This window comes from Centrocercus urophasianus, unplaced genomic scaffold (assembly GCF_019232065.1).
Source record: "Centrocercus urophasianus isolate 14NV4802_14NV808 unplaced genomic scaffold, USGS_Curo_1.0 seq_627, whole genome shotgun sequence".
NCBI classification, from domain to species: Eukaryota; Metazoa; Chordata; class Aves; order Galliformes; family Phasianidae; genus Centrocercus; species Centrocercus urophasianus.
The window spans coordinates 22584-43324 of NW_024885230.1; the positions used below are offsets into that span (position 1 = coordinate 22584).

At 56.6% G+C, this 20741-nt stretch overlaps 2 protein-coding genes across 3 annotated transcripts; one reads left to right on the forward strand and one right to left on the reverse strand.

Moving 5' to 3' along the window:
- Positions 1-4066: 4066 nt before the first annotated feature.
- Positions 4067-15494, forward strand: IMPDH2 (inosine monophosphate dehydrogenase 2). 2 transcript variants are annotated; one of them, XM_042836701.1, is made up of 15 exons: positions 4067-4173; positions 4257-4305; positions 4377-4478; positions 4829-4903; positions 5374-5580; positions 7530-7617; positions 8546-8745; positions 9442-9532; positions 10350-10445; positions 11781-11852; positions 14011-14154; positions 14354-14498; positions 14581-14724; positions 15051-15134; positions 15234-15494. In XM_042836701.1, exons 1-15 carry the CDS (start codon positions 4076-4078, stop codon positions 15253-15255), a joined length of 1617 nt encoding a protein of 538 aa, XP_042692635.1. In that variant the 5' UTR covers positions 4067-4075; the 3' UTR covers positions 15256-15494. The 2 variants fall into 2 exon arrangements, with proteins under 2 accessions (XP_042692635.1, XP_042692636.1); XM_042836702.1 differs by lacking the exon at positions 11781-11852.
- A 1345-nt stretch (positions 15495-16839) lies between these two features.
- On the reverse strand, positions 16840-17926 carry NDUFAF3 (NADH:ubiquinone oxidoreductase complex assembly factor 3). The gene is made up of 5 exons (XM_042836703.1): positions 17880-17926; positions 17602-17794; positions 17464-17530; positions 17247-17347; positions 16840-17169 (listed from the first exon to the last, which is right to left on the reverse strand). The coding sequence occupies exons 2-5, from the start codon at positions 17749-17751 to the stop codon at positions 17050-17052; spliced, it is 438 nt and encodes a 145-aa protein (XP_042692637.1). The 5' UTR covers positions 17752-17794; positions 17880-17926; the 3' UTR covers positions 16840-17049.
- Between the last annotated feature and the right edge of the window lie 2815 nt (positions 17927-20741).

Here is a 20741-nt window from a genome sequence, read left to right on the forward strand (position 1 = left end):
AGAGAAAGCAGATGTGCTTGGATTGGTGGTATGATTAGTTTGTTCCCTGTACAGGACTCTGTGCTTAAGTGAGCGCGGAGAGGTGAGGTAGCAACTCACTGTTATTACTGATACCTGCACTCTAACATAGACTTATAGCTTAGTTTCCCACCTCAGAGTTATGCAAGGGGAAAATAACATTGGGTTGGTGTCCACATCCCGGTGGGTGAGTTGAGAAGATGGTGTCTGGGTGGTGTGCCATGTTGACAGCTACACCTTCAGTGGAATTCAGCCCTTGGGAGCCAGCAGCTGCCTCCTGGTAGGGCAGCTGTCAGGACTGCTAGTGCCATTTCAGCCGTCAGAAGCCTATAATCCCTTTACCATACCGTTGTTACTGGCCCTAACTTAAGCATTTAAGGATGTGGTGAGGGACCAGCTCCCACTGTTTCAAACAGTTGGGGTGGTTGTTGTTCAGGATGCTGCACAGGCTTGCACAGAGCAGACTTCCCATTCTTCTGGGAAGCTTGCCCTATGTTCAGAAGAGAGACACAGTGATGTGAGAGAACTGCAGACTGACTGCTTGTGCTCGAGTCCCAGTGTGTGCTCTGCAATACTGCATGTGAAACTAGCTCCAGCATGCCTGCACTCATGTGAGCCTGCTGCTTTCTCCGTCTCCATCAGAAATGCAGTGGGTATTCAAGTCATCTGCCAGGTGCTAAGTGTACAAGCCACTCCATTAAGTGGCTTTGGAAGTCACCTTACTCTAAAAATTGCCAGAAGCTGGAATAACTTAAAAGATTAGGGCAATTTCAAGTTAGGGCTGAACAAATAATTCAGCTGAAGTTTCAGGAGAAACAAAATTCCACATTACCTAAAAAAAGTAGACAGTGTGTTCTCCTTACTGCCCTTCACAGGATGGTGATGTAAAGTCTTTGTAAGAGAAGAGTTCTCCTTGGTCTTGGACTATACAGCCTAAGAGTGGAGGAACTTGGCCTATACTTAGCTCTGGAGATCTCCTCGTGATTGGCTGTGTTCTGACAGACTGAAGTGTTTCCATTACCTTCTCATTGTTTGGACATACATGAGATGAACTTGCTGACTGGGAAGTGGGCTGCTGTACTGTTCTGTCCCATCTCATCAGAATGTCCACCGTGTTAATTCATTCCCTATTTTTAGAGACAATCGATATACTGTGACTTAAGGATTATTTCTCTGGGCCTGGCTTCTAGTCTGGCTCTCTGGAGCTAGTTTAAAAGGTACAGTATTTCTAGAATATAAATACTACGTTCTTTGATAGTAAAGAACAGGATCTGCTCCCTTTTAGGGGCTCATAGGAAGACGTGCACAGAGTAGCACGGGAGAGTGCTGTGGCTTGGGGTTGCTATCCGAGTTCTGGGAGATGTTCCCAGTCAAACATGTAAAATAGCTTTTTAACACTTTCCTATAACCAGCTTGTTTGCTGCTTCAAGGGCATTCCACCTAGGCTCTGAGAGTGCCAAATTGCTAGCTCTTGTATGCGTGTATATATTAAATGAGAACTCTCCATGCCCTATGTCTTGTTTGAGACAGGCTGAAAATGCATCGATCTTTAAATAACTAAAGCTGAGGAAGTCAAGCTAGAAGACCCTGCCTTGTTGGTTTTGAATTATGCCCATCTTGTCTCTCTGATATGAAAGGAACTGTAGAAGGCAGAGGATGACTGACTATTGTGAGGCACCTCACGCTGACATTAGACTCGTGTATTGTCCTACCTCTTGACACTAATAGCGTTGCTTTCTTACAGAACACTGTAGCCTCTCTTACACACTTGTCTGTGGCAGCATTAGATTTTCATTTGCTTTCAAGACTTCAAGTATTTCATTTAAGTGGTAATGGCTGAAACGGCAGAGAGCAGACTAGAGAGAGGTTCTTTGCCTCAAGTGGTGAGTGAAAGGAACGGTCTAAGAGTGGCCTAAAATGGCACTTGGCTGATGGCTGCTTCAGAGATCTCCTTAGTTTCAGACACCAGGCAAGGTCTGAAGTAGATCCTGCTTTGGGCCAATGAAAAAGACTTAATCTGATCCCTAAGTAAGAATCCACTTCTGCACTGTTGCTCTTAGGGCAGAAATGAAGTCTTTTTCTCTGCTGCATCAGGGCTACTCAGGCCATCTTCAGGCCTCCCACACAGTGATAAGAACAGCTTCAGAAATGGCAGAAATGAGCTCTCTGAGCACAGGTGGAGTGGAGGCCTTCCTGATACTGCAGTTGCTCATCTTCTTGCTGGTCTGAGTGCTGCTAGATGCTAATGGACTCTGCACAGTCTAACCGAACTGCATTGTCATCCAGTTTTAATAGTGACTTACTTGCAATTAGTGTTTGGGCTCTTAAATCACTGTTAAAGAGGGATATAAACTGTCTTCCACCCTATATGGGACTTTTCTTCCCATCTTCTTGCTGGAGCTGCTCCTCTCAAGTACTACAGGGAACGGACCTTATCCAGCTGTTTCAGCCTGTTCTGTCTCACTCGTGCCAATGCATAGGAAACAACCCTCCTCAACTGCTGGCAGTGCTAAGTTGAGCATCTTCCTACCCTAACAAGCATCTTAAATTTTCTTCCAGAAGTTTCACAGGCATGCTGCCTCCAATCTGTGCAGCGATTGCTGTGTTCCTTGTCGCTCCCCTTCTGTTGTGTGGCTGAAGCTCAGCTCTCAGCACTGTGGCCACTTTATGCCCTCTATAACCTCGTGCATGGGAGCGAGTTTGCCTGCTTCTCTGTTCTTGTTTGAGCTCATCGGGATGGGGAGGCAGATTGAATCCACTTACAGCAGCAATAAACTGTGTCTAGATCTCAAGAGGGAGCTGCAGGAGAGAACAAGGTGGAGAGGATGTCTTGGAAAGGCAGGGTCCAGTTGCAGCCCAGAGCCTTGCTTGATAATGAGTGTGCAGCCTATATGCAAAATACGTCTTGTCTGTCCCTCCCATGTTGACCCTGATCTAAACAGCACATGTGATTGGCATCCTGCAAAGTGACCTTCAGAACTCTCCAGTAGCTTTGCCCCGTGAGTAACTCACACTACAAATCATTTTAAAGAGATGCACTCAACTATTTTTTTAATTTAATTTTACTCTTATATTCTCTGCTCTTTGTAATCTGCTTGGAAATAAAATGTTTTTCCCTGCAGCCTTTGTCGTAGTCTCTTTGAGAACCATTCATCTTTGCCTGGTATTTCTTTTGGAACATGAGGCTGACTTAACCTACTTACGGCTGTGCCTGTGCTGTAGTGGAGCACTTGAGATCAGCGGGTGCCTCCTAGGTAGGCTTAGTAAACCTTTGCTAGCACCATCCTTTATTTAAAATCAGAATCACAGAAGGGCTCAGGTTGGAGGGGCTCTAAAGACCACAGAGCTCCCACCCCCTGCCATGGGCTGGCTGCCCTCACCCCCAGCTCAGGCTGCCCAGGGCCCCACGCATGGCCTTGAGCACCTCCAGGGATGGGCGCCCACAGCTCTGGGTCACTGCCTCACCGCCCTCTGATACAGAATTTCTCCCTAACAGCTGACCTGAATCTCCCCTCTTCTATTTTAAAGCCATTCCCCACTGTCCTGTCACTCTGTGTCCCTGTAAGAAGCCGGTCCCCCTCCCGCTTGTAAGCTCCCTTCGGGTGCTGGAAGGCTACAATGAGGTCTCCCTGCAAGCCTTCTCTTCTCCCGGCTGCAGAAGCCCAGCTCCCTCAGCCTGCCTTCAGAGCAGGAGCTCCAGCGCTCCGAGCAGCTCCGAGCCCTCCTCTAACGGACGGCACACAAGCCGCTCTCCCTCTGGCCCGGCGCCTGCGGTTACGGGACCAGCAGAGCAGATAACGCCGTACCCCTGGGAGCAGCGCTGCGGGCTCGGCGGACTCCCGTCGGTGCTCAGCAGTGACCGCTTCAGGCGGGGTGAGCCGGGCAGCTCGGCTTCCCGCGCCGCGTTACGTCACGGCACGCGGCGTTACGTCACATCACGTGACGTCACGCCGGGCAGGCCGCGCTCCCGCTGCGGTGGGGGCGGTGCCACGCGATCCCTGCCGGCCGCCGTAGGACCGCGTGTGCGGACGGGGCGGAGCGGGCGGCGCGGGGCGGCATGGCGGACTACCTCATCAGCGGCGGCACCGGCTACGTGCCCGACGACGGGCTGACGGCGCAGCAGCTCTTCAGCTGCGGGGATGGGCTCACCTACAAGTGAGGGAGCGGGGCCGCGAGGCGGGGGGCGGCGGGGCGGGCGTCGGGCCCGGAGCTGAGGCCTCTCCTTTTCGTTCCCGCAGCGATTTTCTCATCCTGCCCGGGTATATCGACTTCACGGCGGACCAGGTGGTGAGTGCCGGGGGGCGGGATGGGGGCCGGGGGGGGCCCGCGCCGCTCACCGCCGCTCTCCCGGCACGCAGGACCTGACCTCGGCGCTGACCAAGCGGATCACCCTGAAGACTCCGCTCGTCTCCTCGCCCATGGACACGGTGACCGAGGCCGGCATGGCCATCGCTATGGCGGTGAGTGCCCGCCCTGCCCGCACTGCGCCGCGCCGCCGCCCCGGGGGATGCTGGGGGCAGCATGGCGTGGGCCTCTCGGGCACCTGGAGAGCCCTCTGGAGCTCCTGCGAGCAATCTGCTTCGCCCCGTCGCCCTCTAGAGCAGCGGGGAGGGGCCGATCCTGTGCTCATCCCCAGGCTGCTGTGCCCCAGGCAGCGCTGCACATCCTCCTGTCGGTCCCATAGGGAAGGGCCTCTCTGCATCTATCTGTCAGTCCCCTAGGGAGGGTCCTCTCTGCATCCACCCGTCGGTCCCCTAGGGAAGGGCCATGCCGCTTCACCTGCAGCTCTCATCTGCCCCTGTGTCTTCAGCTCACAGGGGGAATCGGCTTCATCCACCATAACTGCACCCCTGAGTTCCAGGCCAACGAGGTGCGGAAGGTGAAGGTGAGCAGCAGAGTGTTTGGGGCGGGTGGTGGAGCAAGGGTTGCCCCGACGCATTGCAGCATCTTGCACGTGGCCATACAGACCTGTAGGATGGTTTAGGTCTGGAGCCCTTCCAGCCTGCTGGAGAGCTGGGAGAGGAGCTGCAGCTGCAAGATGAGATTGCAGTGTGTGCTGGATCTTTTCAGAGGGGTGGTGTTGGTGTGGTTGCCTGCACAGACCTCCTGCTTTTGTTGTACATTATGTCGAGCTCAGTGTGGGTTTTAAAATGTGGGTGGGGATGTTGCCCTTAATTTCAACCAGGAGGTCGGGCTGGGAACTCCTTCAAATCTAATGTGATGTAAGTGAGCTTTAGTGCTGTTTTGCATCCTGGTGATGAGCATCTGGCCAGGCTGGGAGGCTGCAGACCTTTGTGCCTGGACACTGTCTGCCAGGTGTTGCTCAGCCTATCTGCTGAGCCTCTCTCTTTTCAGAAATACGAGCAAGGATTCATCACAGACCCTGTAGTGCTGAGCCCCAACGACAGAGTGCGAGATGTGTTTGAAGCCAAAGCTCGTCATGGATTCTGTGGGATTCCCATTACAGACAATGGGAAGATGGGGGGCAAGCTGGTTGGCATCATCTCATCTCGAGACATCGACTTCCTAAAGGAGTCAGAGCACGACTTGCCCCTGGGCGAGGTGAGCACCTGCTAGATGTGTTATGCTAGGAAGCCCTTGTGCAAAGGGGAGGGATCAGAGCTTGGCTGTGAGAGGCTGTGTCAGAAGGAGGTAGCAGGCTCTGTGTTAGTTCTGCCAAGTCAGTCTTGTCTAGGGCTGAGCATCTCCTCCATGTACTTCCTCTGTATTGTGGAAACCATCCTCTGCAGCTGGTGCTTTCCGTTGGTGCAGGAGTTCCCAGTGTTCTTGCTTGCTGCTGCTGTCCCATTCTGGTGTGGGCTGGGGTTGCAACAACTGTGCCCAGCAAGGCTGCCAGCCTTCCTTTCCTGGCCTGCCTTTCTCTTCACGCCTCATCTTGGCTACTCACTTTTTTAGAATAACACTCTCAGCATGAAGATGAATAAGTTGCCTTTTATAACGCTGCACTCTCAAACTCCCTTCTTGCAGGAACACATTCTCTGCAATGCTGGTGTTGATTCCTGTTAGGTTGGCTGTTTGTGTCACTTGAGCTGTGTAACTGTACACCACGGTGGGTTACACCAGCGGTGCCTCGGGGCCATCCGCTGCTCTTGGCTCAGGACTATTATTAGCTCTTGGTGAACAAACTTGTTGTCACATGCTCATCCTTGTTAGCTTTTAAATCTCCTATAAATACCCGTAACAAGAGTCCTGCAACAGGAGCAGACTCTAAAAGCGTGCATGGCCCTTTGATGCAATGCTGACCCATTCAGAAGAACCTGAAGAGAACCTCTGCTTATGCTTTGTGTGGCTCATTGAGCACTGTGCAGTTGGAAGCTCACTGCTGTTGGTGAAGGCAATGAATGATCTCCTAGATCTTGCCATGTTTGCGGCCCAGCAGTGGTCTTGCCAGCCCATTTGTTGCTATCAGATAAACACAGTGGTCTCTTGTGGGTCCCACAGGATGCTTCTGTGATGTTTCGGGCTTTTTCTGAGAGGTGGATTTTGTCAGAGACAGGATTTTAGGTGGATGTAGGCAGGGTGAATATCCTCCCTGATGCAAAATGTCTGTTCTTATGGTATGAATAGCTAAAGTATTTTATCATTTCTTTCGCATGCAACTAATTGACCTTCCTCGAGGTTCAGTCTTCCTTTTCAGCTTTACCTGGCCTTCCCGAGTAACCTTTTGTGAGAACATCACATCTGAACTTTGGGATCACTGGGGTGGGAAGGGGCCGGGTGGTCTCCCCAGCCCTCTGCTTGTTGTTCAGCTGCTGCAGGTTGCTCGGGGCTGTCTGTCTCCAAGGGACGGAGGTCTGACTGCTTCTCAGCTGCTCTTCTGGTGTTTGGCCACAGTCACGGTGAAAGCTGTTTTCCATATCCCGCATCAAATATGCCTGCGTTCCAGCTGTGCCCGTTGCCCCTTGCTTTTCTGCTGCTGTGTTTTGATGTTTGTTTGTCATAGTGAGTGTGGGTGAACGTGTTTGTTTGGATTCGAGTGACTCCTTTGCCCCAGTGACCTTCCCAGCAGCTCGCTATTCTGAGCAGAGCCCTCGCAGAGCTGTGTGCTGGGGCTGCTGGCTGCACGCAGGGCTGGACACAGCATTTCTGCCAGAGCAGCAAGCAGTTCTGGAAGCATCTCCAGCCCTTATTTGCCTGTGCCCTTAAAGAGGAGGCTGTTGGTTTGGGTGACATCTTATTGAGGGTCACCTGAGAGTTGTTGCTTGCAGGTGCTCTCCCTTGGCTTGCTGAGGCCCTCTGCCAACTCTTGTATTCACTGCACCGATGGGTTTGGGGGCTGAGTGACAGATCCCATCTGGCTGCTGCTCTCATGGGGAGCATTGGAGGCTGTTCCTGGGTGTTGCTGGAGGTGTGTTGCTGTGCTGTGGGATCCTTTGTCTGCAGAGCACTCCCACTGCGCTGTGGAGCATTTAACGTGGGCAAAAGGGCTCAGTATTTTCAGATCCGTGCGAAGGAGTTCTGATGACTTTCTGTCTTCTCCCTCCCACCAGATCATGACAAAGCGGGAGGATCTGGTAGTGGCCCCAGATGGTGTCATGTTGAAAGAAGCAAATGAAATTCTGCAAAGAAGTAAAAAAGGTACATGTGAATGTCTGTGATGCAACAGAGCGGTGGGAGCGCAGGTCTGGGAGGAGCAGGGGGGGAATGTGAGCAGATCATCTGTGAGTGGGTGGACCATGGAAAGGCCACGTGCCACAAGGGGAGGACAGCAGGGAGAGTGCCCTGAGCCCTGTGCCAGGATGTGGAGTTGACGTGTGTTCATCCCAGATCTGTTTGAAGCTGGGGGATTCTTGGCAACCAGGAGAGTGCCTGGCTGTCCTGCCACACCTTTTCTGTTTTGTATCCTGGCCTTTGTGTTTTGGCAACCAGTTCAGCTCCTTTAGGGTTTGATAGTTTGACTTGAACTCCTAGAATTCTCTGTTACACAGATTTTTCATCATTTGGGCCCTCTGCAGGTCAGGTCAAGTTCAGTAGCTGTAATCCAGACTCAGACTGTACTTAAAAGAACATGAACCACTCGCTCCTCTGAGGAAGCAGCTGATGGTGGAAAATATCCCTGGTCCCTGGGAAGGAAATAGTGGGGTTTGCTATCCAGCTGCAGTTCTGGCCTCAGTCCCACTTAGGGCTTGCTGCTGCTTGATTTTATAGATGTGATCCCAGTGCCACTGCTGGTATCAGTGCATGCTGGCAGCCCAGCAGCTGAGCTTTGATAATGCTGATGGCCATGATCACCCTGTTAATGGGTGTTCCTGCACCCGGGCACCAGAGAGGAGGAGGAAGGAGGGAAGTTGATACTGAGCAGCCTGTTTACATACTCTGGATGTTTGCCTTATCATTGGTTGTGCTAGCCACATTGCCAGGAAGCAGGGGGTATCTGTTGTAAGCCAAGACAGGTTTGATAATGCAGCTCTGGGTCAGCACCTTGTACCAGGGCCTTCTGCTGCTGCCCTGCCACGTGGCTCCAGGCTGCTGTCTGTCTGCAGGAATGTTCTCTGTTTCTCTCAAGGCAAGCTGCCAATTGTTAACGAGGATGACGAGCTGGTGGCAATAATTGCCCGCACCGATCTCAAGAAGAACCGCGACTACCCTCTGGCTTCTAAGGACTCCAAGAAGCAGCTGCTGTGTGGTGCTGCTATCGGGACACACGAAGACGACAAGTACCGGCTGGACCTCCTTGTGCAGGCTGGTGTGGATGCAGTTGTGCTGGTGAGCTGCTGCAGGCTGGAGAGACTGGGGTGGGTGAGATCTGATCTGAAGATCCCCTGGCAGTGGAACAGGAGCATGGCAGATTCTGCCAAGGTGCTCCACCTCTGCTCTTACAGCTTTCAGGCACAATGGTCAGTGCTGGTGTTTCCAGGTTTTTTTCTCATTGATTGTTAGCCTGCAAGTCTGCTGTGCTCTGAGGGCATGGCTGAGCTGTGCTGCAGCTGGAAATGTTTAACCAGCACTGCCAGGTGCCTGGGTCACTGACGGTCAGCATGGCCTGATCGTGAGGTGGTTGACATCTGGTATTTGGGCTGTTCTGCTGCATAATAGAGAGAGATGCATGCTTCCTGCCTTTCTGTTTCACCTGCAGTCTGAAACAAGGCAAACCGTGTCCTGTTGGTAGAGCAGCTGGTTCTTATTTGCAGCCAGATGTGCTGCTTGTTGCCTACTGGTGATAAGTAGGGGAGCTGTGGGATTGAAGTGGGAAGGATATTAATGATGACTTTATGATAAACTGCCTTGCACAGGGAGGTATGTTACTGCTCTGGTTCTGTGCACACTTTGGGTGTTATTCTGCCTACTTAGCAAGTTCTCAGAGATCTCTGTTAGCAGAGCGAAGATCTGAGTTTCTTCCAGAGCTGTACTTACAATCTTTTACAGAAATTCCAGTTGAAATTGTTTTTCTTTTTGTTGCAGGATTCCTCTCAGGGGAACTCCATCTTCCAGATCAATATGATTAAATATATTAAGGAGAAATACCCCAGCCTACAAGTTATTGGAGGAAATGGTAGGCATGTGTTGAAGAGTTCTTGTTTCTAAAGTATGTTTGCTCCCTTAGACATAGAGGGAGCTGCAAGGACGTGAATGAAATCATGGAATCATAGAATAGCCTGAGTTAGAAGGGACCTGCAAGGATCATCAAATCCAACTCCTGGCCCTACACAGGACTAGTCATTTAAATCCCATGTCTGAGAGCAATGTGAAGTGAACCTGTTGGTAAATGTTTGAACTTAATGGTTTCATCTGACTTGTGGAACAGAGCAGCACCATCTGCAGGTGCTGAGCAGTATCCTGCTGCTGCCACTGTTGCAAGTATTTCTGAAACCTTTGTTCTGCAGCGCAGTGCACTGCAGTACTTGGCAGCCCATCACGCATTATTCTCTTTTGCACACAAATTTTTGGTTAATAACAATGAATATTGCTTTATCTGACAGTCCAGTGGGGACTTTGTCTGCCTTTTGACTGCAAAGTACAGCAGTCCCTGTCGTTACCTGGTTAGAGTGTTATTGGTGCTGCTCTTAACCTGTGCTCTGCCCTCACTGCTCGGTGTGGCCCAGAGAGTGTTTGGCATTACATAGTGTCCTCTGCTACCTCGGCCCTTGGGTATGAGGACCTGGTGAACCAATGTCATCTCATCTACTGAGCATGGCTGGGATCCTTAACTCCTGCTTTTGCAGGTAGCAGTGGGCAGGTGGCTTTGGCACAAGTGTCCAGCTGGAGCTCTGGGTAGGGGAAGTGTGCAGCCACAGGGGCAAGACCAGGGCAGAGCAGCATCATGCACAAATCTGCTTCTCTCTTTTCAAACCAGTTTCTGCTCCCCACAGTTGTGACCGCTGCTCAGGCCAAGAACCTCATTGACGCAGGGGTCGATGCCCTGAGAGTCGGGATGGGCAGTGGCTCCATCTGCATCACGCAGGAAGGTGAGAGAGATCAGCTGTCTCCCAAATAGACTGAAGACATCTGGTCAGTAGAGGTACTCTGCTAAAAGCAGTGCAGCCGGGACAAACTTCTCCCATCGTAACAGCTGTGTCTCACAGCAAGCAGTCTTCCACCTCCTTTGCCCAGGACATCTCATCACTGGGGTCAAACCTTTGAGGTTGCAGCAGCAGCAAAGGCATTTCCCAGTACTGACTGAGACTGAGTAGAGCAGGTGTGGCACGCGCGGCTTTGCCCAAGGGAGCCACTGGTGTGGGGCAGGGTGGGCTTGGCAGGCAGCCCTGCGGCGAGAGGGGCTTCCCTGCTCTTTGTTCTGTGCCGACAGAAGCAGCAGTGACAGTGGGTTAATGCACCAGGCTGCCCGTGCTCCCTTTCCCTCTGGCACTAGTGTGCGTGGCGGTTGAGTTTTGGTCTGCTGGGCTCCGTGCCTTTCTGCAATTTCCAGGCTGAAGAAGGGTTTCTGGCTGTTGTCTCTGCAGTTAGAGGGAGCTTGTGCTGGGCAGAGGCAGCGTCACCCTTAGCTAAGAGGCGCAGAGGGAGCGTCCCTAACGCCTGCTTTGTGGCCAGGCTCAGTCCTCATGTTCTGATTCTGACAGACGAGGTGCAGAGGTGCGGCACTGTGGCACTGCAGCCTGCGAGCACAGCCTCTCTGCTCTGCTCCTCAGTCCTTGCCGTGGGAGATGGCAGACAGATGGAGATGTTGTGTTAGTGCTCTGCCAGTTCCAGTGTGGAACATCTGAGCTGCCCTGGACCTGGACTGTCTTTGCTTTGCCTGCTGGGGAGCTGTGGCTGCGGGGATTCTGTGCCTCACAGCCAGCATTGGGCTGATGCTCCCACAGCAGGAGCGGAACTGAGATGTGCGTGTCCTGCTCTGCACCAAGGCAGAGAACTGAGCAAGGCACACTGCTCTGCAGCGTGGTGAACATCTCTGGGGGTGCTGCAGGAGGTCAGGTCGGGTGCTGGCTTGGGGGAAGGAGCAGAGCAGAGCTAGAACATGCCACTTTGTGCAGCAGACAGGGTTGCTGAGCTCTTTAAGCACAGCTCCCCAGGCTTTTGGCCCAGTTATGGCAAGAACTATGGTTCTGGGGATTGATGGGTTTACCTTCCTGGATGACTGCTGGGGTAGGGTGAGCACGCACTGTGCACAGCCAGCCTGGCTGGCTTGGAACTGGCTTGTGGCTTGGCTCAGAGTAGGCAGGATTTGCAAGGTCAGCTCTGTCCCACACCGTATGCTCTGCCTAGTAGCAGGTCACTGCTGGGGTCCTTTGTTCTGCTGCTGTTCTTCTGTCTCTAAAATATATGTGTTTGTTTTTGTTTAGCTGCTCCAAAGATCCCTCCAGACCTAAAGTCCCACAGCCCCAAATGCCCTTCTACTGTCACGGGCACCTATAGTAAGTCACTTGCCCTGTTCCCAACCCTGATTATGTGTCTTGAAGCAGGACCCTTATTTGGCTGCACATGGCCCTACTGCTTGTTTGAGAATAATTTAGCTGTAGATGCACTTGGGGTTTTGTGGCTTTGGATACTGGTTTTGAATCTGAAATTGAAGCGGAGAAGCCTTTCTGAATTCCTAAAGCAGGGTCTGAACTGTCAAAACAAGGGGCATTCAGGCCAAAAGCCAGTTCAGGAGCCTGGCTGAGCCTCCTGGCTGGATCCCTAGCCAGGCAAGCACCTGGTAGTCCAACCCTGGGAGATGATCCCTGAGCAGTCCTCAGTCCTGCTCCAAATCTGGGCCTGGCTGTGGGGAAGTTATGCACTGGCTGAGCTTGACTTGAAGCTGACTCCCCCAGGGTTACAAAGGGACGTAACAGCATGTTACAGCTGTGTACCAGAAGCACGTCTCTCCCCACTAATGCCTGATTCTTGTGGGGAGAGAAGGGGCTCACTCCTGCCCAGCACAGGGTGCAGCTTGGCTCTGTACTTCTCTGATACTACTGGATTGAGCAGACAGCCATGGTAACCCTTGGTTTTTGCCCTTTCTGTTTTGAAACATCTCGATGGGAAAGAGGTTTCTGTTGAAGATCCTGGAAGGTTTTCTCTAGCGGTTGATCTTTTTAGGGCCACCTTTTGCAGAAACACTAAAAAGACAAACCCTCACCCTGACTACTTGGTGTGTGTGTGCTCTGAACCCTGCTTTGGAAGCCTTGCACTTGGAATCTGTGGTGCTGGGCTCTGGGACATTGGGAACGGCGTGATGCTCCCAGGAGCCCCGAGCCAAGTGGTTCCTTAAAGGGCTGGTCTCTGCTGGTGGGAAGTTTTTGCAGGCCCTTTTTCCTGGCACGATCTTGTAGGTGTCAGGCTTTAGGCCCTCCCAAATGACTTGCTTCTCTCCATTGAGCTCTTCCCTTGCAGCCTCAATGTGGCCTTTAGCGGCGTGCTACCAAGTGAGACCACCTCTTTAAGACTGACGGCGTTCATGTTGGACCTGGCAGACCTCCCTGGCTGGCTGAGCCCTGGCTTAATGCAGAGTTTTGTTCCGTTCAAATCAGTTCTTTCATGACCTCTACCTGGCTTCCCTCTCTCAGCAGCTGCTGCTGAGCCCTGGGAACAGAGCGATCACAGCCTCTCGGCCTTGGCAGATCTGCCAGGGAGGTGTGCTGCCAGTGCTGCTGCCAGCAGGCTAAACCACACCTGGAGTTTGCACTCTGAAGTACTAATCCTGCATGTCCATAATCTTATCTGCTGTATCAGACTAACTGTGATTGGCGAAAAGGCTTCCGGTTAATTGTGGGGAAGTCTTGGTGAAAGAAGCTTATTGGCATACTTGCATGCCTGACAAATGTGTTACAAGACATGCCCTGTGCTGATCTTCCCTCAAGCCTTCCAAGCTCAGAGGGAAGCCTCTAACTGCTAGCAACTGGGAAGTGCAGGTAAATCTGGAGCTAATAACTTCCCTCCTGTGGGGCAGCTAAAAGTGACAGAATTCTGGCTGCGTTGCAGGGCAGGAACAGAAATTATTTCCTGTGAGCCATCTGATCATCCTGCCCACTTCCTTTTCCACTGCTGCATGTTTGTGTGTGTGTGTGTGTGTGTGTGTGCAGGCGTGTGTGTATCTAACAATATATCTATACATAGCTACGCATATTGACTGTCTCCCAGCCAGCTGCCTCTGCATGCAGGAGGCACAGTGGGCAGCTGCTGGGTATACAGAGAAGGGGTCTGGCACTGCTAGAAAGGGGCGAGCGGTGGGACATGGCCCATGCTAGGGGTGCTCAAGAGAGGAGCATTTGCAGTCCACTCCGCTTCCTTCCCAAGCTCCCTGTCCACCCTCTATGAGCCTCAAGCCTTGGCTCATCCCAGGCGTTCCATCAAAGGGCCCAGTCCCAAGATCATCCCCAGCCTGCAGAGCTGAGGGCCGCGAGGATGTCCCAGCAGGTATCTCCCAGACGTGTGCTCTTTTGAAACTCGGCCCAGGGAAGGAGCCCCCAGGGATTTGTGGGTTCCTGAGCACTGGGGCATGTGTGTGCTGGAAGCCTACAGGGCCTGCTGGGGTGGGGAAGAGGTGCTGTGTGGGAGCTGACTCTCTTCCTGCTTTCTCCCCACCTGTAGTGCTGGCATGCGGCCGCCCCCAGGCCACGGCTGTGTACAAGGTGTCCGAATATGCCAGGAGGTTTGGCGTCCCGGTGATTGCAGACGGAGGGATTCAGACAGTTGGACACATCGCCAAGGCCCTCGCACTCGGTGCTTCCACAGGTGAGCAGAGCACAGAGCAGCTGAGTTGTGCACGGGGTGCCATAGGAGGCTCCATATGGCATCAGACTTGGCACAAGAGCAGGAGGCTGTGAGCACAAGGGACCAGCACGGTTTAGGAGCTGCGTGCTGTCACTGAGGATTTTGGCAGCCGCAGCCTTCCTGCTGCTGACCTGCTGCCCTTGGTGATCTCTTGCACTAGTGATGATGGGCTCTCTCCTGGCTGCCACCACGGAGGCCCCAGGCGAGTACTTCTTCTCGGATGGAATTAGGCTGAAGAAATACCGTGGCATGGGCTCACTAGATGCCATGGACAAGAACTTGGGTAGCCAGAACCGGTATTTCAGGTAAGAGATGGTGCTTTGGGGCAGCAGATCAAGTTCTTGAGATCTCTGATTCACAGATTTTCTTGTTTCTGCTCCCATGCAGTGAGACAGACAAAATCAAAGTGGCCCAGGGGGTCTCTGGTGCAGTGCAGGACAAAGGCTCTATCCACAAGTTCATTCCATACCTGATTGCTGGGATCCAGCATTCCTGTCAGGATATTGGTGCCAAGAGCCTGACCCAAGTCCGGTGAGTGCTCACCTGCACTTGTGCTTGGGTTAGGCCACGGTGCTGCCCTTTGGGGTCTCCGGGCAGGCTGTGCCCAAACTGCTGCCTTGCTGTAGCCCTTGTCTCCATTAGGCACTGGGTGGTACATCTGCCAGCTCCAGAGGTGCAGGAGCGTGGCTTCTCGTGAACTTGTTGGCTGGGCCTGAAGCATCGCGGGGTTACCTGGCTCTGAGGAGCGCAGCTGAAGGAATCGCTGCCTGCCTCATCCCAGCTGCTCTGGCTGAACTCGTCAGAGCACTCTGCCCTGGGCTCTGGCTGGCACGTGACTTCCTGTCCTTCCTCCTCAGAGCCATGATGTACTCGGGAGAGCTGAAGTTTGAGAAGAGGACAACATCTGCCCAGGTGGAAGGAGGGGTTCACGGCCTCCATTCGTAAGTGCTCCTGGCTGGCAGCTGCTCCTAGCTGCTTTGTGGCCCCTTTCTGTGGTCAGATGCGTCAGTAAAAGGGCCGTTCTGCTTTTGTCCTCGCAGGTATGAGAAACGTCTCTTCTGAAAGAGGCCCCTCTGTGTCTGTTGTTGTGCCACTTGGCCTCACGCTACCCCCGATGGGAGCTGCTCTTGCTGCAGAAGTGCCATTTCTCTGTGGGCTGCCTGGAGCTCCCTGTATCTGTTGGCTGCTTTATCCCCACCTTCGAGGGTCCACGAGCCACCCAGGAACCGTGCTCCTGGGCTGGTGCCTGAAGCCTCGTATGTGTTGGCTGTGTTTTACAATAAAAGAGGAAAAGATGTGTAGTTGGTGTGTCCAGTCAGCCCTTCCCTCTCTCCTGCCCTCTTATTCTCATCTTTTGCTGCTGTCCTCTGCCTGCATGTTTTCAAGAGTGCAGGAACGGGGGCTGAGCAGAAGAGGTGAAGACAGAGGAAGGGAGCAGAGTGCGGAAATGTTTTGTTTTGCTTTTTTTTTTTTAAATTAAAAAAAAAAATAAAGTGTTTGGAAGTCCTGGGGCCTATCACAGCTCCAGCAGAGTTTTACTGAGGCGCTGGATCTTACACCATGTTACACGGCCGCCAGGGGAGCTGTGATGGCCCCAAAAGGACCGGTGTGTCGGGAAAAATGGGGAAGGGACAGCCCCTTCAGTGAGTGCTTTATGGCTGAGGTAGCTCGTGTGAGCAAACCAATCTGGCTCGAGCAGAAAATGAGTGGCCCCTGGGCAGGAAAAACAAATGTGTATCACCATCGGCCACTGTGAGGAGCTGCCAGAGCTAGCAGCCAGGCAGCAGTTTGCTGGTGCAGCGACAAACATGTAGGTGCTCGTGCACATGTATGCAGACAGGCATGCACCTGAGCAAGCACACTGAGCTGCCCTGTGTTTGCATGCTTGGTGTTCTCCACAACACAGTATTTCTCCTCTCTGTGGCCTCCCCTAAACATCCCAGAACACCTCCCACCTGCAGGCACTCTGCCTGCACCCCAAGCAGCAGCCCAGGCTGGAGGCTGCCATGGGAGCCTGCGGCACTGGAGTGCTTACAGGGGCGTAACGAGCCACTGGTTTCCTGGAAGGCACGTGGACAATGAACTCAAACACGGGCTCACAATCAAACAACAGCTTGTGGGCTTATGAATGCTGCAGAAGTTTGCTTTTCTGCATGACTGCCCACAGAAACAACCCTTGCCTGGTCAGGATAGCTTGCAGCACAGCACTGGGTGCTGGAGGTATTTTACACCTAGATCAACACCCTGCCCCCAGCTAAAGATGAGCACTGCTCCTGCATATAGGTGTGTAGTGAACAACAGCGCTTCTGTTGCTAACGCTGCCTGAAAGCACACCTCTGTAGCAGGTCATGTTGAATTAGATTTGCATATGCTAAAACCAGAACCTGGAATTACATGGCAGCCAAGCACCCATTCACCTGCAGGGAGGAGGGCGAGCACCACAGCGTCCTGCAGCAGCTCAGGGCTCAGCAGGGAGCCACAAACCCCAGAGCAGGGCCCGGGGCAGGTGAGGTGCTGCTGCCAGGAGGCAGCCCTGACACCTCACACCTAACCCAAGGAGCTGCTGCCCTCGATCCACAGCCCCTGGCCAGCTCTGCAGGGCGGTGAGCACACCAAGCCTAATAGCTCATCACAGCCCACCTTTGCTGATGGTTAACCACTCTGTAATTGCTTTGTACTTCTGATTTATGTGTATTCTCCTTGTGCAGCCCCCAAGCACGGCCGTACAGTGCTCCACAGCCGAGAGGCAGCACTCAGCCAGCAGCTGGGCTCCGACTGCCCATCCTGCAGCGTTTCTCCGCCCGGCGCTCGGTGTGGGGCAGCCCGGGGGTTGCTGGTGGGAGAGGACAGAGGCACTCAGTCCGTGGCAAAGGGCAGCGCCGGGAGCTCCGTGTAGGTGCCCCGCGGGGGGATGAGGCCGGCGGCTGTCAGGCGCTTCTCGCTTGTCAGGAAGTTGAAGGTGGCACACGCGTTGGGCTGCGAAAGGAGAGGGACGGTGCAACGGGTCACTGCGTGGAGAGGGACGGCGGCCACGGGGCGGGACCCCTCCTCACCGTGTCCTGCACCTCCACGGCGATCCCGCAGAGCCGCATCTGCCTCAGCACGGCGGGATGGAGCTGCTCTACTCTGTCCCCCGTGCCCAGAACCAGGATCTCTGCAACGAGGCGCAGAGGTGGCACAGAGGCAGGCAGGCTCCTGCGCCGCCGCGGTGCCCGGAGGAAGCCCCGAGCGGGGGTCCCATCCCCATCTCCGCCCCGTGTCGTGCCGTACCTATCCGCGGCTCCAGCAGGCGGAACAGCGACAGGCTCTGCAGCGAGATGTCTCGGTGTGATCCGACCTGCAAGCACAGCGCGGCGCTCAGCGGGGCGGCCCGGCCCCCAACCCATCCCTGCCCGCTCCCGCACTCACGTTCCACTGGAGGATGGCGCGGGGCAGCACGGCACACGGGCCGACCACCACGGTGCCGCTGATGCTGAACCCGCGGCTGCTGTAGCCCTCGATGAAGGCGGTGTTGGGGCTCTCGGGCTGCAGCACCGTCACCCGCGTCCGCTGGTACATCTCGTCGTCCGACGGCGTCAGGCGGTGCCCACGGCGCGGCGCCCTACGGGACCGGCGGCTCAGTCCGGTGTGCCCGTGCCGGGACCCCCCCCCGCCCACGGAGCCCCACGGCCCGCACCACCCCGCACCCTGTGATGACCCGCGGAACCGCACGGCCCAACCGCCGCAGCGCCGCCGCCGCCATGGCTCCGCCGCTCCCGGAAGCGTCGCGCAGCCCTGCAGGGCGCCCCCTCGCGGCCGCCGCCGATGCTGCCGACGCACCCCGGCTCCACGCGCGGGTTCGGGGCCGCGGGGAGCTCGCGGAGGCGGCGCGAGGGCGGCGGGACCGTGCCCCGCTCCATCCGATGCGACCGGCACCTGCGGGGCGCGCTCGGTGCGCCCCGAGCCGGGGTGGAGGGACGCGGAGGGCGCACGCGGAGGGCTCGGTGGCGGCGTGGCCCCGCACCGCGGCGTGGGTCGGGGTCCCGCGGGGTCTGCCCCGCGCCGAGCTGCGGGGGGTTCCCGGAGCGGCTAGAGGCTCTGCTGGTGCTGGGTCCGCCCGGGGCGGGCTTTGGCCCCGGCTGCGGAGCAAAAGCGAAACCGGCAGCGTCGGGAAGGGGAAGCGGGCGGCACCGCCGCGAAGGGGTGGACGCGGAGTCCTGCTCTGTCCGGGGGTCCCCGAGCCCCGCGCCGCCGGGGACACCACGGAGCGGCCGCGCCGGAGCTGCGGCTGCCGCCGTGCGGAGGTGAGCGGCGTCGGGGCGGCCCCGCGGTGGTCCCTCGTGGGCGGCCGAAAATCCGCGGCTCTTCGCCACGGGGCCGCGGGATCGCAGGAACGGGGCAGTGCCGCCGGGCTGCAGCCGTGCGAGCAGAGCCGTGCCCACGCGTGGGCTGGGGGAACCCCGCATCGCCCCCGCGGCGCTGACCGCGCACTGCCGCGGGCTCCACGGTTCCCTCCTCTGTTTGGGCTCAGCGGGGGACGGGGGCATTGGGTGACTCGGAGGGAGACCCACACTGTGCCAGCCCCGGGCAGGTGCCACGAGCTGTGCCGCTGTCGGTCACCGATCCGCTCTGCCGCGGGGCCTCACGCACCCCGGGTGGGATTCCCCGCTTGGCAGCGCACGGTTTCGATTCCCCGGGCGCTCCGCACTGAGCGGTGACACAGAGCGGGCAGCAGCGGGGGCTGCGCCGTGCCCATCTCCGGCACCCCCAGCGCAGGTGTCCTCCCTCGGGGCCAGCTCGGGTTTCCGGGGCTGCTCCGGTGGCACCACACGCCATAGCCCCACCGGGGCTTTGCTGGGAGCCATTTCCTCACGGCCCTCCCCACGGCACCCGGGTAAGTCGCCCTCTCTCCCTCGTCCTGTAGGTGGGCAGCAACGGCCCCTGTGTCCGTCCCTCTGCAGCGCCGGCACGGGCAACGGAATCCCAAAAGCAGCTGTCCCCGCTGCGCCCAGCTGCCCTGGGATTTCGTTACCCGCGCCTCCGCCTCAGCCGCCGCTGCCGTGCACTGGAACGGAGCCGCTGCTCCGGGCCCTGCGCGATGGGGCACAGCAGGCAGCATCGTGGCTCAGCCCCACGCACCACAGCCGGGGGTTCCCCATGTTCTCATGCTCCTAAAGACAGCAGCTTGCTTCCTGGGGATGAGCCGCCTGGCTGCGGGGCCCTGGCTGGCTGCGGGGATGTGGCTGCCCACATTGGGTCACAGAATGCTGCACCAGCTGTGTGCCACCACCTGCCCATGCAGCCCAGTGCTGATGGGCAGCGGGAGAGCAGGATCCGGCCCTTGGAGAGAGACAGCTTTGGAATGACACGATCACTCCCGCTGAGCACGCAGCCAGACAGCCATCGGGGATGTCGTGTCTGTCCTAAGCTCTTTCTGCACTTCCGAGTCCCCCTGGGCTGTTCCAGGAGCCCTCTGCCCCTGCTTCAAGGAGCCAGGCAGGGACAGTGCAACCACGTGCTGGGCCACAGTGAGGGAGTCAGCCCCAACCCAGCTTTGCCAGCCCCAGCAAATGGCTCTGAGGGCTGCAACCCCCCGGGCAGGGGTCCCCGGTGGCTCCTGCCCTGCGGACAGTCAGCAGTTGGTCTGTGTGAGCAGCAGTTCTCAGATCACCTCTTGGCTGTGGGTGGTGCAGGGAGCACCCCACCTCGGGGACTGCCCGGGGCTCCATCCATACAGCGCTCTGGCTCTCAGCCCCCTGGAAAGCAATGAGGAGCCGCCAGGTCCCCGAGGGCGCCCGCAACGAGGGAAACAGAGGAACGTGAGCCCTGGAGGAACCGGTTTGGGCCTGCGGGCCGAACGGCCCCCCCGCAGAGAGGGAAGGAGGGGGGACACGCGCCGCCAAGGGGTTTGGGTGCTTCCTGGATACGAGCAAAACAGCCCTGTGGGCCCTGAGGGGTGGCACGCGGCCCCGGCGGGAGGGAAGTGAGACTGAGCCGGAGCAGCGCCGTGGGATACCGCGATCCAACGGCCGCCATCGCCCTGCGCCACGGGGCCCGGCCACAGCCGCTCACGAGGCGCGGCTTCACCCGGGCAGCCACGTGCGCCGCGCCCCCATCCCGTCCCGGCCCCGCCATCCCCGCCGTGCCGCAGCAGTGGGGCGGCGCTGCCGGGCCGCGCTTTGCCCTCGCGTCGCCCCGCGGCTCGGGCTGAGCGTCGGGCACGGCGCGGCCCCGGGATGCGCTGCCGTGTTTCCCTGCGGGCACAGCACGGCTCTGGGCCGAGGGCGGCCCAGGGTACGACGACATCGACACGACGCTCCGCCGTGACGGTGCAGCGGTGACACCGGCTCGGTGACGCGGCACGGAGCGCCTCGCGGAGCGCGGCTGTAGCCGGCACGTGCGCCCACCCCCCGCTCAGACACGGGCGGCCCCTCGTTCGCCACACCCAGCATGGCGGCTCCTCCAAGATGGCCGCCCGCGCCCAAGATGGCGGCCCGGGGGCGCCGCGCGCCGCGCTCAACATGGCGGCTGCGCTCCTCCGGCCGCACCCACGTGGGCGACGCGTCGGT

Bases quoted from the DNA above. Each gene is read 5' to 3' on its own strand.
- IMPDH2 (XM_042836701.1), top strand. From the start codon at position 4,076: ATGGCGGACTACCTCATCAGCGGCGGCACCGGCTACGTGCCCGACGAC. The intron at 4,174-4,256 runs GTGAGGGAGCGG...TCGTTCCCGCAG, and splicing joins GGGGATGGGCTCACCTACAA to CGATTTTCTCATCCTGCCCG. The intron at 4,904-5,373 runs GTGAGCAGCAGA...CTCTCTTTTCAG, and splicing joins ACGAGGTGCGGAAGGTGAAG to AAATACGAGCAAGGATTCAT.
- NDUFAF3 (XM_042836703.1), bottom strand. From the start codon at position 17,751: ATGTACCAGCGGACGCGGGTGACGGTGCTGCAGCCCGAGAGCCCCAAC. The intron at 17,348-17,463 runs GTACGGCACGAC...GCCTCGTTGCAG, and splicing joins CCTGCTGGAGCCGCGGATAG to AGATCCTGGTTCTGGGCACG. The intron at 17,170-17,246 runs GTGAGGAGGGGT...CTCCTTTCGCAG, and splicing joins CCGTGGAGGTGCAGGACACG to CCCAACGCGTGTGCCACCTT.